Below are 17,236 nucleotides of genomic sequence, written 5' to 3' on the forward strand. Positions count from 1 at the left end.
ACAAGACTTAATATAATGCTCAGGGGGAAAAAAGAGAAGAGAGACTGAAACAAAAAACAAAAACAAAAAAAACCCATATAACACAGAATGATAAGTGAGTCCAAGCCAACTAACAAGGTCAACCCACCCCCAGAATGCTTGACGGTGAGGGAGCTGATCTCAGCTTTTATAAAACGAACCCTGTGCTATCTATTGAGGAGCCCACTGAGAAGCAGAGAAACACTGCACTCTGTTTTCCAGGCCTGGGAGTGGCACGTATGATCTTCCCATTTGCATTCCGACAAAGACACTGACAACTAATTGCATACCAAGTGGCCCCATGTACAGGCACCTACATCATGCATGCATGCACCCACATGACAAACACTCACTTATGCTTCCTTTCCCCACCCCTCATCGAGTCTCGCATGCACACAACAAAATCCCCCACATTCACAGATGCATGCGTAGAACACACAGACTTCTTCTTCGTGTCTCACAGCTGTGTTCAGATATCAAACAGAGCCCGCTGACAGAGAACAAACACGCTGACGAGGAAAGACTAGCTGGTCACGGAGGGCGCCAGCACGCGCACACAAACACAGACAAACGTGGACACATAAATGCATACACAGGTTCTGGTTAGAGGTAAAATGACTGCCAGAGATTGCAAAAAATTAAAAAGGAAAAAAAAAAGGACAACAAGACTCGACCCTTAGCAGAGGACAGGACCAGCAGGACAACTTCAGAACAAAGAATTCAACGAGGCGAGAGAAGCAGCTCTGTGTGTTTTAATACTCTACTCCACAGTGTGTTTTGGCCCTAATTATAAAATGAACTGAACCCTGAAGTATGATGAAGTATGAAGTGGATACTTTACCTAAGAAGTAGTGATACAGCGTGTGCAAATTCCTCCTTTTAATACACGAATATTACTCAAACATTACTGCGGTATTTCCTTTAATTTTTGGCTGTGTTGCAGGCTAAGGTATGAAAGGTGAGTGCGCACAGCTCAGTCTGGACAAAACAAAAGCCTTTTCGATTTCAGTCACAGCATCAACTACTTTCTCTTCTCAGTTCATATGTTCTAATTCAGTTCCATCATGCCTACTGCAGAGCAGCTACAATGCTTGCACAAAAGTCATTGATTTGCTTAAGGACAAGTCATTTTTATGATTGTTTCACTGAGAAAAACATCGACTCAAAGGCAACAACATACTACCAAGAAACAATTTAAGGGCCATAAAAATGATGAGAAATAAAAAAGGAGGGAAAAAGTCAGAGGCACACGCACATTAAAAATGTGTTTATTTTTCCTCACAGACGCACCATGGATAAATGTGACAGGCGATGTGGTTAGTATGCTCGATATAAACCAAGACGCACAATGATTCAGCCAGTAAAGCAGCCACTCATTTTAGTTGAAGAAATCACACATTTATCAACTCAGCAGTTAGCAGGTCTGCTAAACAGCTAGCCGTTTAGGAACTGGTCCCCCGTCTGAAAGCTGGCAGCCTCGATTCTGAACAACACAGAGCATATTTGTATTGCCGGGGGAATCTAAACTGTACCCAGTAAAAACACATCTGGTTTAAAAATAAAAAGGCGGGATGGTTTGTCTATACGCCGGGGCACGCAGGACTTGGACGGCTGCCTTGTTTCTAAACAGGCAGGCGGCCAGTGAGGCTCTGCAGCACTGAAAGATGCCATGGTGGAATGAATGACTGTATCCAGTCCAGCATGTATACATGGTCTCATCCCTGAGGCCTGGTAACAGCAAACCCGTGGATGAATCTCCTCTGGGGTTCACCTTGGAAGGACTTTTATGAATTGTTGCATTCATAGAATGATCTTGTGATTAACGCTATAAAAAGATTGCAATAAAAAGGGTCAAGAAGGTGCCACAAATAGAACAGCTACTTTTCGTATCTTTAAATCACATCACAAATGCTCTGAAAGAGCCCAAATAAAGAAATATCTGGGTTTGCCAAACCAAGAGTGTAGTACAACAGAATATACACCTATTAGCCTAAACATTAAACATTAAACATCCAGCCTGTTATTCTGGAGGTTCCCCTTGTGCCACAAGGCAGCTCTTACCCATCTCTGGACCCAGATGGTTTAGGAGTATGTGGCATCTGGTGCCTGAATGTTTGGGTCCTGCAGATGCTCGCTTAAGATCTGGATATTTATGGCACATTGGGGCCATACTGGGGTGTGCTTGTTCTGCAGTAATGTTTAGGTAGAAGTATAACCTGACACCTGAAGGCCAGCACTCAAGATTTCCCAGCAGAACATCGCAATAAGATTCACTTTATCCGTCAGTGGTTTTATCGTTTATGGCTGATGGGTATATTTACTGTAGTACTATGTTAGTATAAAGGGTTATTCACAGTTACTGTAGATGGTAAGTGGAGTGATGATGTGTTTTGTGATTCCAGGCCAGCAAAGATGCTGGGATGTGAAACACTGGTTGGAATGAAGTCATTTGGCCGAATGCCTGTTTCCATCTGAGGCCAGAGGAAACCGTTAGCCCAGAGCAGCCTTTTTCCCACACCATCATATCTCTACCTCTCTCTCTCTCTCTAACTCACTTGCACACACCCTTGCTATTTCATACCCCCGGGGTAAAGAGGAGCTGACATTTGGAACAAGTTTAGAAAGTGACAACAGACTAAAGAGAGGTGTTACATATACCAGAGCAAGTCTCTTCACTGATTTTCCTCTGCTCTGCCCTGAGTCTGGATGTCACGACCAGCAGACACTGTGACAGTAAACACCCCATATCAAACGCCCACTGCTGCGTAGTTACTAGTTTATTTTATGCACGATAATTAATAGTCCAGCCATCAGTAACTGATTATTAGTTTAGATTATAGTTTATAGTCATCAACCAATAGGAAGCAGTCTAGCTGAGTCATTGGCTAAGTGCGCCTTAAATAAAACGAGGCTCATCACAGTCTGTTGACACCTATTATGGTTCAATTTTACAATTACAAACAGTTCTAAATGACTTTACAGTATTTGCCTTTATCACATAATAATTAAGACTAAAACTGTCTGAAACAGAAACCTATTTAAAATAAAGAACCAGACAAAGTGAGGGTATTACAGTTTAAAGGGAAAGAAGCAGCAAAACCAGATACATTGTAATTTCACTTATTTTTACAATGTTTGCAATGCTGACGACAGACTTTACCATGCTTTTTGAGTAAATATATTACCATCTACTCTAAATAGCTGCATAGATTAGTTTTTACAGCCTGTGAAATTCTTTCCCGAGTCTGTATCTAGAAATTATCTCTAGATCGATAAGTTAGTGAACATCATTTTCTCATTACTATTTGAGATCTGACAGGAAAAGCCTGATTTTGTTCTATCCTGAAAAATCGCTGGTACGTACCCTGCTTACAAATCAAACCAGTCACTTTAATGTCCCTTGATGGAGTTTCCTCCACTTGTGACCGCTAACCAATGACATCTAGGGCTGTGTAATATGACAAAACATAATGGATGCTGACTGCAACACAACAAATATCTCCCGCCACCTAGAATCACATGAAAGAGTGTCGAGAGAGCTAACAAACAAGAAGCAAAAAAAGAGCCGTTAGGTGCTCAAAATAAACCAGAATGTCAAACGCTAAAATAAGCTTTGATGTGAGGCACGCTAAATACTTACAAAGATGGAGGGAGATAACAGTGGAAACTTTTAAAGATATGGTCTGAATTTACTATGTTGGTCAAAAAACCCAAATCCAGGCACACAATGCCCAGCAGAAAATGCTTTACACAAGTCAAGCTGCGTTGTTTATATTACGAGTGTCAGGACAGAGTAGAGGATGAAATCAAAAACGCAGCATACGCTACAAGAGATGTGTGGAGGAGCCAAAAAACTCATTCCTGTATGATGTTAATGGTGCACTTCATCTGAGCACTTCACTCTGCAATAGATGCCTATTGTCCTGATAACCATAGAGCAGAATTGGAAGCCAGAGGCCTCAGGAAAGCTCTTGAGTAGCGGTGGCTGCGTGAGGGTCATCTATGTGCATCACTACGGACAACACCACGATTTTTAGAGCGTTTACTGAACACATATTGAAAACTGTTCTATATTTTATACATTAAAATGTTATGGTTACATTCTTAGTCAAACATTTTCCCAGATGTTCTAAATAAAAAAACAAAAATACTCACATATGAAACAATATGAAATAAGTTATATTGGGATATGAGGTTTTGGTAATATCTCACTCTGTCCGAGCGAAAACGTAGAAGAAGCACGTTTTTCTTTGTCTTTACTAAACAGGGATCTATTGTGATTAAGATTTCAGTTACATAAGTTCCTATTGCTTTGATCGACAGTGCACAGGTCTCTGAGCTGCAACAAGGAGAAACTCCACAGTGGAAAAATGTTGTAAAAGGTTCTATATATGCAGAGAAGGGAAAGTGCCTTTTGGGCTTTAAATAGCACAAGTTTTGGGAGCTATAAACATCTCATTTAGAAAGATTCCATCGAACCCCCGCTACATTTGGTTTAACACAGAACCTTTACAACACAGTAAGGGCACCTCTGAGCGAGAGGGAAATTAGGGTATAGCGAGACATTTTGAGCAACTTTATCTTCTGCTTTAGTTTGCCAGACAAGTACCCATTGAGCTGACCAAAAAAACCCCAGAAAGACCTTAAACTGTCTGAGCCTCATTAAGTTTCATACACAGTTTATTCCACGGAGACGATAGAGCGCAGGCATCTGTCTCTGTGTCGCATGCAGCATACACATGCAGCGAACATCCAGAAACCACACTCCACCCAAAATAATCAGCACTCTGTGTCTGGAGGGCCACTATCAACAACCATGCAATCATCTCCCAGGGAGCAACACAACGAAAGCCGTCACAACATCCCTGGCAGAGGAATACAGGTTTGCCGACACACGCTGAAGCACTTTGCGATGCTTATGATTACCTTTTTCTAAATAAATATCTTTTCTGAATAGCTTTAAGGGGGAACGCTGATGAGGCCTTCAAACTGTCTGAAGACTTAGGCTGCTAAATCACTCCAAAAGTATCCGGTTCACAGTCTTAGTTTCAAGTAATAATGTCATTTATTATCTTTAGCCTCTGTTTTATGGTTTACGTTTATGAATTAAGTTCTGCTTTAGACGCCTTACCTTGCTTTTATTGCTTTAGCCATTACATTTTATCTGTCTGGAGCACTTAACTATGCTTTCAAAGCTTCAGCTCAAATGAGCGTTAATACTGTGGCAGTAGTGGGATCACCACACCAAACGACTTTGTTTGAAAGCGCAGATAGGTAGCCTACCTTAATCAAAACCACGTCTACAGCTCTCTCCCCTTTGGCACAGAGACTATACCTCCGCTTGTGTCGTTCGTACATTTTCCCTTAAATATCCAGGGCTGCTTTATTGAACAGAAGGTGAAAAAATCCAAGAGAAACACTGTTGAGGAGAACTGAAGCAGTCTGCTAAGCTTTTCACATCTGGCCACAGAAGCAGCTTTCCACCAGACTCCAGCTCTACTCCTCCCTCCTCCACTTCTCCCCACCTCCCTCCCATACTTTTCTTTTCCTCTGTCGTCTCAACTTCTCTCTTGACTGTGTTTGACTCATGCCTTTGCTCTCTCTCTCTCTCTCTCTCTCCCTGCGAGGCTGTGAATGCCTCTCTCTTTTTGTATGAATCAGCCATCCAGAGCATTGCATTGTTACTGTATGACAGATGACAGTGGAGCATTATTCCTTCAGTTAACGTTATTCAACAACATCAATTAACGCTGCTGAGTTTTAACACCCCCTGCTGGTGAGCACCTTCTGGGTGTAACTACACCTTTTTAAGCTTTTTTTGTCAATTCCATCTCTGACATACAGTTTGTAAAACGTTAAAACTGTTAAATATCAGGATTAATCCAATATGGATATGTTATATGATAGATGCCAGCATGGCATATGTATGCACAATCACAAACAAAAATCTATGTATAGGAACAGAACACCGTGGAGGGCTATGGTGGGGTAGCTGTAGCTCAGGAGATAACAGGTCACCCACAAATCGGAAGGTCGATGGTTCTGCTCCAGTCTCCATGCCAAATATTAACCCCAAGTTGCACCAGAGTATGAATGTGTGTGAATGTTAGATAGAAAGCACTTACTCTGGAAAAGTATAGAAGAAAGTGCTTGTGTGAATGGCTGAATGAGGCAAGTTGTATGAAACGCTTTGAGCGCTCAGAGCAGAAAAGCCATTTTGTGGACATAAAGAGACTAAACGCCCAAACCCTTATTTATCATTTCTCGCAGCACATTAAGCTCCTGCTCAAGCTGTTCTCTCTTTTAACTCCCCAAACGAGCTCAAAGGCAATATGTTTGAGTTTCTTGATAAGATCAAAAATGAGTACACACAAAGAATAATTTAGAATGCCATGAAATCAAGCTCACTAGCAATTCTGGCAGATCAGCTGATCTCAGTGCCAGTATAAAAAAATCAGCTGAGATTCTTCTAAATATCCAACTGGCAAAGTGCAGACAGGATGTGATATTAAAGCTGATGAACACTGCCTATAGTTGCTTTGCATCCACAAGCCGCGTTGTAACCCAGCTCTGGCACAGCTCCTCTTTCATCCTGTTTCTGATTTACTCAGTGTCACGTCAAGATTTCGACGACGCCTGCTCTGTTCTATAATACTGCGCGTGGGAGGACATGGAGGTCCTAGAACAAGGCCAAACCACCAAATAGAAAAGTGCAAATAGAAAAAAACAGTAACTATAGAGGTCTGAACTAGTTTGTGTGTGTGTGCATGCGCGTACACATGGGCATATTTCATATGTGGCACGACTAACAGACCTAAAAAGTGTAAAATGAAAAGAAAAAACTGTATATTGCAATTATAAAAGCAGCTGGACAAAAGCTTACAAAAACTCATCTAAACATTGTCCTGAACCTGCTTCTGATCTTTTGTATTTGCACATTTCATCACAAATTGCTATTAAGAAAAATAAAATTAAGCATAACAGATAAATCACAAATCAAAGTAACGAAGTTTAATCCCCCGCTGCCTCTGTAATCAAATCTATGCTGCTGGGAAGGAAGCCTGAGGTTCAGAACCCTCTGAACGATATTTGGATGGTATGCAAATGTGTTGAAGTCCCTGCTGTCTGTGGGTTGTTGCTTACATGAGAATCCAGCTTTGACCTACTTGGCTATAGTTGTCCAGTAGCACAAAGGCGTGAATCTCAGTATCCACAAACAAATGAAGCTCGGCCCTAACTGAAACTTTCACAGAGCACCAGGTGCCTCATAGCTCGAGGAGGCTGCTGAATGGCATTTTATTTTTTTAAACAGAAAGCATGATGTTTGTTTCTGAAGTTCTGTTTGAGTTCATATATGATTCTGCTGCAACCAATAGTTCAATTCAATTTACCGGTATATGGCACCAAATTACAACAACGGTTGCCTCAAGGCGCTTTGTATTGTGAGGTAAAGACCCTACAATAATACAAAGAAAACCCCAACAATCGTATGACCCGCTATGAGCAAGCACTCTGGCAACAGTGGGAAGAAGAAACTTCCTTTTAACAGGAAGAAACCTCCAGCAGAACCAGCACAGGGAGGGGTGGCCATCTGCCACAACTGGTTGGGGGTGAGTGGATGAAGACAGGACAAAAACACCCTGGGAAATAGAGCCAGAGATTAATAACAAATAATAATTAAATGCAGAGTGGTGTATAAACACACAGGGATTCCCTGAACAGCTTCTCAGCCTTGGCTGACCATTTTCCCTCACTGTAAAGACAGAAAACTGTGTACATCCATGTAAGAGTTCATTTTAAAACGTAATAAAGGAGCAAAGCTATTCCGTCACCTTAACCACCGACTACAGGATACCCTTAGAATCTCTTATTTCATTGTGAAAATGTCTCTACAGACCATTGCTGTCTCATTCACCAGAGGGTCATTTGTCATGTGCAGTGATTAATCAAAGACATATTTCGCCTTGAAACTGCACTTTACCAGGAAAGGTTTCCAGTACACAAAAAATTATGCAACAACTCCTCCATATTCTCCCTATAATCTATTTTGAATCGGATGAGTGGAGGAATTAAACGGAGCACACACTGAAAGCAAGGACACAAGCAGAAGTTAATGGGTCCATCGTATTGATCTAGCCTCACTGTGATGTCACATTAAATGATACTTATGGGTTTTGTCTAAATAACAAAGCTGTTGGATTAAAAATCCTCAACGAGAGGAGATTATAGCTTTCACTCTCTCTTACACATCTGGAAAAAGACAAAAAAAAAAACTCTAAATCTAATCTAAATTTATCTCGTGTTCTTATCTTGAATATTTTACACTTTTTTACACTTCAAACAGACTCACAGCTGTTGATGAAAACAGTTTTCGTCTGCTTTGACGTGCAGTTTGGAGGAGAGAAAAGCAGAAACTTTATGGGTCAGAGTGTCGCCGTGCAGATTGGCTAAGTCTAAAATATGAAACGGGAAAGCTGTCACACAAACGGAATCATCCAGGACTAAATTATCTGCAGTCTAAACAGCTTGAATCTCGTCAAAATACTGTCACACTCTTTTTGATTTTAATTACTTTGTTAACCTTACGCATCTCATTTCACGCAGCTAGTTGTTGTTGCTGTCACTTAGATTCTGTTAAGCAGTCAGGTGTTTTTGCTTCCTGCTGCCTTGAGTTTTAGAACACACTGAAAATATATTTCATGTACACTTTAACCCACTTGAGTTATTTTTAATTCTTTTTAATTCTTTTTCTAATTATTTACACTTTTACAGAATAATTTGAATAAATAAGTGTGGCGTATTATTGTGATTGCTCTTATCGATTGCCATAAATGCTTTTGAATTCAAAAACTGTAACTTAGCATTCTTAAAAGAACATCTGAGGCTCTGTCTTCAGGCCATTCTTCACCTCAGATTCTACTGCAGTTTGTTCAACACCAGCATGACTCCAGATTTCCTCCTCATCATAGCAATTAGGGGATATTTCAAAAGGATCAAATGACAGGTCATTAAATTGGTCAGAAGAAGACGCTCCAGTGACGCAATTGAGGTTACATCTCCCTCTGCTGGCGACCCCACATTCCTGCACACTGTGTGTATACCCTCCTGCAGTCAAACATCTGGCATTTAGAACAAGCCGATGATTTAGACCGCAACCCAGGAATAAGCAGAGCCACTCCAGTCTATGGCTGCAGAGGAATCTGTCAGTCAGCAACATTTCAGAGTAAAGCCTCGTCTACCAAAAGCTGCATCCGTGCCTTCAGTAGCTGAGCTGATAGTAAACCAACTGCACGGCAAGTCTCCCACGAGATGAAGCAGGGGAAAGTTGTGAGAGTTTATAGGAAATCAAATGCATCGGTGTTACATAAAGGAACTTCACAGAGTAATATATTCCTTTTGAAAAATACAAAAAAAATAAATAAATAATCCAGTCCAAGCTACAAGTCTTACAATGTTCCAGACAGCTTTCCTCCTGAACTCTTGCCAAATATCTAGCTGGCACATCAAGCTGCTTGTAAGAGAATCTGGCTTTTCTTTCTCCTCTAATATTTGTGGTGTACTTTTTCTTTACTTGAAATTTTTTGCAATCCCTCCCTCTTAAGAACGTCAAACTTGGTTACTGTTTCCAGAAAACCTGAAATTCGACTTGTGCATACTCTTAAGGACACTTTCAGCAAAACAAAGCAAGTTTGGTTAAAACTAGCAGTAAAAGCCTTTTCATCCATACCTCACATTAGATTCTGTGCAGAACAAAACAAAATCAAGTATTAACTTTGCTTTAAATCTAGACAGATTTTAACAAACTGTGCCTGTGTTGACTTGCCATGCTAAAACGATACACAATTGCTAAACTGAATTCAAAACAGAAAACAGTAGACTTTGCATTAGCAAGAAACAGCAGCTACATCTGTAACACTCTTCCATAAACTGTACAAAAACTGCATATAAAAGTCCAGCTGTCCATGTAAGAACACAATTGTTCAGACTCACCTTAGCTGCATAGTCGCTGACTGTTTGGTCAGAGCATTTTTACTCCAAAAGCTACTTTGGTTGTTTCAAAGCTTCAGCAAACAGTGACTCATCTTGTGTTAATCAAACCCACATCAACAGCAAAGCAGAGCTTGATAGCTGACAACAACAGAAGAGACTTCAAGCGTACCGTGGAGAAGTCTGCTCCCTCCGCTGGGCCATTTTGTTCCTCCCCTGCATCACTTAAAGTGTCTTCAGACTTGATGACATCCACCTCTAGAGAAAGGCACACGACACAATGCAATCAGTGCAATGGCAAATCTTCCAAATATAGGAATCAATAACAAGTGTTTAGAGTGAATGGTTCTGAGACTTATCTTTCCTGAGCACAGATACACTGATGAGTCACAGACTTTGTACAATAGCAAAGTAGCAGAGTGTTTCTGGATGGTTTTATTCACTATTATCCTTCCCTGAAAAGGACAATTACCACTGAATCTGAGTTTATCAGAAGCCTAAAAGTCCAGTTGGGGTTTTTTTTTTGTTTCTTTTATTCTATATAGCTGTGAGGGAGAATTTGGGGGCTTTATATCTTGGTATTATTAGTCAACAAGAGCTGATGATTGGAAGCTTAAAAAGTCTCATAAATATTCTGCAGAAGAGAAAAATAAATAAAAATGACATCTTCTTTTGAAGCACTCACTAGTAGCAGATTAGATTTTCACTCTTCATACCCAAACTGGGAAACAACAGAAATGTTGTCTCTGACAAGCTCACCAAGATATTACCTGATGCTGTGACACTGTCATGCTGTAAATATATCCTCTAATTCATAATGACAACGCACTCCCTGTGTGACGCACATCACAACCTTGCCCTTGACCTCTCTTTATTGGACTCGGTTCCGGCACAATTATTTCAGATGAGCAAAAACTGCCAACGGAGGACTGCTGAAGGTTCACTCCGTGAGTCTCCCTTCCTGCAACACGCTCACATCAGCTGGCTTGTGTATGTTTGTTTTACAGATTCCAGACTTGTAGCTGTGTATCTGAGGCCGAGTCACGTGCACTTGTAATGTGACTGTGCATGCTGACTTAGACTGTAGCCAGACCTTTGCTTTTGTGAGTGTAAGAGAGACTAACAAAGAACATATGAATATAAAGGGTGTTGTTGTCAGACTAATCGTGGCCTAAGGTACCGGTGGTACAAACCAGCTCCTTACTTCCCATTGCATACCATGTCAAAGTGTCTCATTGTGAGCTACTATGGCATAAAAATGCGTCTGTGGATGCCAAACTTTGATCAAAGTGTTTTAAAATCCCATCTTTTTTAAAAAATCAGATAATTGAGACCTACTAATAACTCTTGATTAGAATTACAATTTCCTCAAAATAATATAAAGACTCAGGACAACATATAGTCACAACAGCAATGCATCACAACGGGATGTCACAAAAAAAGCTAAAACCCCTGTGAGCTCAATAATGGTGAGCTATGTGGCATTTAACTTTGCGGAGCTTTTGCCATTAATCACCTGAAGAGGACTGAATCTAATTTAGCATATTTGCTTAGGAATAAGACTTTGACAAACATATTGGCGTGTGATGCATGAGTGTGTGGACCTGGAATAAACCTGAACAAGGACTGAAATAAATCAGCATTTACCCACCTTGAGCTTTAGTGCTGCAGCTCTCCAAGGATCCATCCACAAAATCAGAGGGATTTTCAGTCATCTGATTCTCAGTATGAAGTTCTTTGGATCCTTCACTCTTAGGTGAAAGTGCCGTTATCTCCGAACTTAGATCAGCGCTATTTGAAAGCACAATGTCATCCTGTGGGATAGACAAAGTGATCTGATTCTCAGGTGGCCTTTCCTCTGCAGTTATCTCGGAATTATCCTGTTTAGGTTGAACATTTCCACTCTCATCTGCTGCCACTACCACAGGCATATCACTTGTCTCACTGGTCCGTTGAACATCCTCTTCAACTATGTTGGTGACTTTGCTCTCTTCTGTTACAGGTGGCTCCGTTTCGGTAAGTGCCCCGCTGCCCAATCCTGATGCTGAAAGCTCTATCCCTACATTCAGGTCAGAGCTATTGGTCTCCTCAGTTTCACTTTCCTCCACCTGTGCTGTTGGAGTATCCGCACTCCCAGCTGAGTCAAAGGACAGATCCTCTTTGGAAAGATCTGGGGCTAGATTCTCAGTCGCTTCAGAATTTAAATCATCCAAGCTCAAGAGTTTGGGTTCTGACTCAAGCTGGGTGTCAGGCTCCGATGAGAGTCCTGTATCCACAGTTGTGAAATGTTCACAGGTTTCTTCAGGTTTAAAATCACCGGGGGCCTCAATCTCAAATCCAGCTGAGGGCTGCCGTACTATCACTGACTGAAGTAAGTCCTGATCCTCCATAGCGACGCTGCCATGAGCGGGCTGGAATATTTCTGTTGTAGAGCTTCCAGCTGATCTGAAACTGCCATCGTCGTCACTGGAGAGTCCGTGGGCCGTACCTGAGTCGTGGTCAGCTTGCCGTTCAGTCGGCATCTTGTCAGGCAACGGCTCACAGTCAAAACTATCAGTCTGTGTATCTACTACGACGTCACTGAAAGCCAAAAAGACAGCTGAACTGTCAGCTTCTTCCGCAGGCAAAATGCTGCTTTCAATCCTGTATCCAGAGGGTTCTACTACGTCTTCACTGTGTAGCTCTTTTCCACCAACTGCGTCAGTACAACTCCCAGAATGACAACCACTTTCTGATGCCAAACCCCACTCCTGCTCTGTAGCATAATCCCTACCAGCTGTTTCCTGGTTTTGTTCCAGGCTGTTTATGTCTGGTAGAGGTTCCCCTTCGTGGAGACCTTCTATCAACAGACATGGAACAGGTTCAGGCTCCTTGATTACATCACCGCACTCTATCAGCGTTGGGTCTGGGAGGTCCATCGGGGTTGATAACGTGTCTGTTAACCCTTCACTCTCTTCCTCGTTTGCATCTACAGATAGTACATTACAGACATCCCGGCTGTGTTTCGCGTCTTCTTTCCCAACAGTCTCTTCTTCTTGGGAGCACTCCTTCACTTCAGAATCAGAATAGTCTGAAACCTCAGAATATGATGATGATGCTGACTGACCCATGATTGACTCGTTTGTGTCTCCGCTGGCCTTTAGTAGATCTGTTAATTCAGAGCTGATCTCCTCCTCCCTCCTCTTGGCTGTGCTGTCCTCTGCTTCCTGCTCAGATCTATTCTCTCCCTTCTTGGCCTCCTGTCCTTCCTGGATCACAGCCTCTCCTCTATCAGTTTCCTCTGCCTGTTTACCACAGCCTGCCTGTGGTAGAATTCCCACAGTGAGACCTTTCCCTTCAGCCTCACTCTGTACTCCTTCAGTCCTGTCAGACAAACTCAAACCCTGCATGGAAACAACAGGCCGCTCCTGTTCCTCCTCCTCCTCTGCTTTGGAGTAATCTCTCTCCGTGTTTGAACACACCCAGTCCTCTGGGGGAACGAGGCCATGCTCCTGGGGGTGTACTTCTGATGTTGGAGTACTCACAGTCAAACTACAGTCTTTCTCTGCATTTCCAGGCTCGCTGTGTCTACAATCAACAGTGGTGCTGCTCTCCACTGGGCAATTTTCTAACCAACTCCCTTGTGTTGTTGTATCCGGGCACTCCGACGCCGTATCAGACTGCTGGAGTCGATCCAGACATGTTAAGTCTGCTTTGACACCGTCAGAACATTCAGCAGCAGTGTGCAGAGAATCAAATTGCAGCTTCAGTAAAGAAACTCCCTGCAGAGTACGGAACAAGACAAAGAAAATGTTAGCTCTTCTTTGAAAAAAAAACAGAAAAAGAAACAACAGACCTGCTCTTCAGTTCTTATCAAGCGCAGACTCTATGATTGCATAAGGTGTTCCACTGGTTATACAAATGAAGTTTGAAGGTTAAAAAAGGAGGGCAGTGAAAAGACAAACAATCCAACAATGTTCAGTAGCGGCAGAGCTCCTGGTTTTAGCGAATGTGAGCACAGATAGCGTGCTAAAAGAGGAAGGTGGCATGACTCACCTTGGCATGAAGATGACAAATCAAGTGCAGCAGCTGCTCCACACTCTTCTGAAAGGACGGTGTGTCACGCCCAGGGTGTATGCTCAGTGTCAACGTGTGTGTGTTCAGTTTGGGAAGGTGGCAAAACACCTGAACGTCTTCAGAGACCTGCTGGACAGCGACAGGCTCTTCGTCGTTCTCCGGATCGGTCTGAGCCCTGCCGTGAAATAAACACTTAGATCATCCGGAAGGGTCTGCATTGGCTAACGCGCAAAGGTTTTAACAGTGATGTCAGCCAATTCACAGACTGCCGTTTTTCTTCAATAACTCACATCCTTAAACTTCAAATTGGCTAAGGCCGGTTGTGAAAGTCTATTCTAGTAGTCAGCATGTTAGTAAAACTTTAAAAGCTCCAGATGCCATATCCTGTCCACTAAAAATTATACTTTTCTTTCCAGTAGTAAAATACACGTACTTAAAGGCCACTCCTAACTGATAAGCTTTCCGAGAAAACGTCTCTCCCCCTGCTGCATTTAATTCAAGAGTTGACGGTAAAGTATGTGCAGTTTTTCATTTTTTTTATTTTTCATATGTTGGTGCTGCACAGGGGAGACGCCTCCTAGTAAGGCAGATCTGTTTGCGTAATCCTGGGTGGACTTCTTTAACACCGAGGCCCGGCAGCTGAGGTCACCAGCCAAGGCTACAAGTGACTTCACTTTTCATGAGGCAAATGTAATTACCAGCACATAAAGAGCGAGATGGAGGTCATAAACTGGCTTCAGTGCAAGCTTAGCAACAAGGAAGCTCGCTAAGTGGCAGTTTTCCTTCAGTGTGTGGCATCTTCACTTTGAATTTAGCGAAACGTCCACTGCAAAGACATAAAAGGAGTCTCTTTCCACTTTAAGCTCTGTCTAAGTCGATGTACTCAAACGCTCCTTTTTCCCCCTCTGAGTTTTAATTCTGAATGAAAGAATTTGACCTCACTAGTCTCTGGAAGATATTATTAGAGGATAATACTTGACAACTTTAAACAAAACACATACATCACCATGCCATTAAACTCCAGAGAGAGCACTGCAGTGTGTTTGGATTAAAGTGGAGCTGCGCATAGTGAGACTGAAAAGGTACTACAAGAGGTCAGTGGAAACAGGACTGAGGCTTTTGTGTTGCAGAATAGTTTCCCATCACTTTAGATTTCCTTGGAACAATACAGGCAGCCCACAACTTTTCAATTTGCCCTCAACTATCTGACTGCAGCTGAAAGTGCTAAGCTAGGCTGCTGCGTGGCTTGGTGGTGATGTTCTTTGAATACTTCTATTGTTCTGTGAGGACAACAGAGAAACAACATTGCTATAAAAGAAGGAGGAACCGCGCCATCTGCCCTCTGATATATTGACATGGAACTGTTTGTACAGAGAAGAGGGCAATGTTCACTGAACCTCAGGGCTAATGTCACTGTCACACAGTGTGAGGACAGTTTAGACAAATAAATCGTTTTCGAGCATAGCCATACGACACGAAACGTTCACGTGAACCTGAACTGAATGTTTTGAGAATAATACAAGCGCTTACTTTGTGAGGAGCTCATGGAGGCATTTGTGCCCTCGTAATTCCGCAACGGCGGACGGGGTGTCGCCTTGCCTGTTGGCCAAACGAAGGGCTCCTCTTGCCCCAGCCTGCTGCAGCAAGAAGTGTGTAACCTGAAAGAGACCTCGACGTGCTGAGAAATGCAGCAGAGTCTCCTGAGGATTCAGATCTGAGGAAGAGAGAGAAGATGACAAATAAAGACCAAAAGAATCAAAAAGAGAGAGCGTGACAGAGCGCGGCGGTCCGGGGAGCTAAATCGTGGCAAAGCAGCCAACATACCATCAATTGTGGCAGCCTGGCAACGCTGCGGAGCAGTCTAATTAAACCAGTTCAGGATCCACGTTGACCCAGCATACAACAGACATTTGTACACTCACAGACTGATAAAACCATAACTTGTCTCCTTCCTGCTATGTCCATCAGATGATCAGTGCAGGTATCAGCAGGACATAACTGTCATTTTGTGATTAAACCCAGCATGCCGACTGACTGTAATTGTAATCATGTCTTCTGTGTGCCTGAAAAATACCATATCAAGATTTTGACATGTTCAGTGAATGCGGAAAAGCCTTTGAAGCATCATCGGACAAATGAAAGCAACAACAGTAATGGCTCTATGAATAAATCAAAAGACACCATTTAATTTCAGCAGATGTTAACCACATACCAGCACACCACAGTCCCATTTTTAATTTAAGTCCATTATTAGCCCAGTATATCAGTCAGACTGCTAATAACACCATCAAACACCAAGATCCTCCCTTTCACACATTCAAAGAGACACTAACAGAGACTCATGGACACACACACACACGTTTCATCTTTCTGCTAAAGCAACAGGTTGCCAGCAAGGCTCTCTTCAGTACTAAAGGCCGGCTGAGGGCTGTTGGCTATCCCAGAAATTTCCTCGTTTCAAGTTGTGTAATTAATTCTCGCTCTGTCTTCATTGGAAAAGATTATGAAAACACTTCTGGGTCTACAGGAGTTGCCCAAACTTTTGTTTTATTATTAATCTCTTTTACTGCCCAACCACTGGCAAATTTATTGTCAATTTAAGAGGGCACGCTGACATAAGGATGCCCTAGTTTTAAGTTAGTGGGAAATCGAGTCCTGAAGTGCAATAAATGATAAATTGTCAATGGAAAGCAGAACAAGCAGCTCATTGGAGTGAAATAAAAAAGTAATAATATGTGAGAGCTGGTAATCTAAAACACCACACAACATTGCAAGTTTGCGAGTTTAAATGTGGTGTTCAACTTCAGTACCCAGATGTCTTTAACGTAGTCAGTAAACTGCATATACAGGGCTTTTGTTTATCACCCAGCTGGTCTGTGGTTATTTTTAGCAGCAAAAAGTATTGTTGCTGGTTCCAGATTTCTCTGCACGGTGTTTCTGCACTGTTTATTAGGAAGATTGTTTTTGTTCTTTCGCTTTCATTTGTCACTGCCTATGAGCAGAGGATTTTCTTCCAGTTCGCAGTACAGGAAAATCAGATTTATTTGCACAAACAGATAAAATATAAGGCTTTTGGGTTAGACACAAACAGGATGTTCTATATACCAACTCCTCTGTGATTTCTTCTGGGACTATTTTACTCTGCCTAGTGTAGGTTTTAACAGCAAGATATGAT

The 17,236-nt window shown here is 42.1% G+C and overlaps 1 protein-coding gene across 6 annotated transcripts in view; it reads right to left on the reverse strand.

The window, feature by feature from the left end:
* akap13a (A-kinase anchoring protein 13a) overlaps nt 1-17,236 on the reverse strand; it is a 125,198-nt gene that overhangs the window by 63,307 nt on the left and 44,655 nt on the right. For all 6 annotated transcript variants that reach the window (XM_087845798.1, XM_087845740.1, XM_087845632.1 and 3 more), the window contains exons 6-9: nt 15,592-15,775; nt 14,041-14,236; nt 11,657-13,766; nt 10,178-10,263 (exon numbers count right to left, since the gene is read on the reverse strand). In XM_087845798.1, coding sequence (XP_087701924.1) covers nt 10,178-10,263; nt 11,657-13,766; nt 14,041-14,236; nt 15,592-15,775 — 2,576 coding nt within the window. The remainder of the gene's footprint in view (nt 1-10,177; nt 10,264-11,656; nt 13,767-14,040; nt 14,237-15,591; nt 15,776-17,236) is intronic.

This window comes from Neolamprologus brichardi, chromosome 1 (assembly GCF_056152115.1).
Source record: "Neolamprologus brichardi isolate AB-2024 chromosome 1, ASM5615211v1, whole genome shotgun sequence".
In the NCBI taxonomy this organism is placed as follows: Eukaryota; Metazoa; Chordata; class Actinopteri; order Cichliformes; family Cichlidae; genus Neolamprologus; species Neolamprologus brichardi.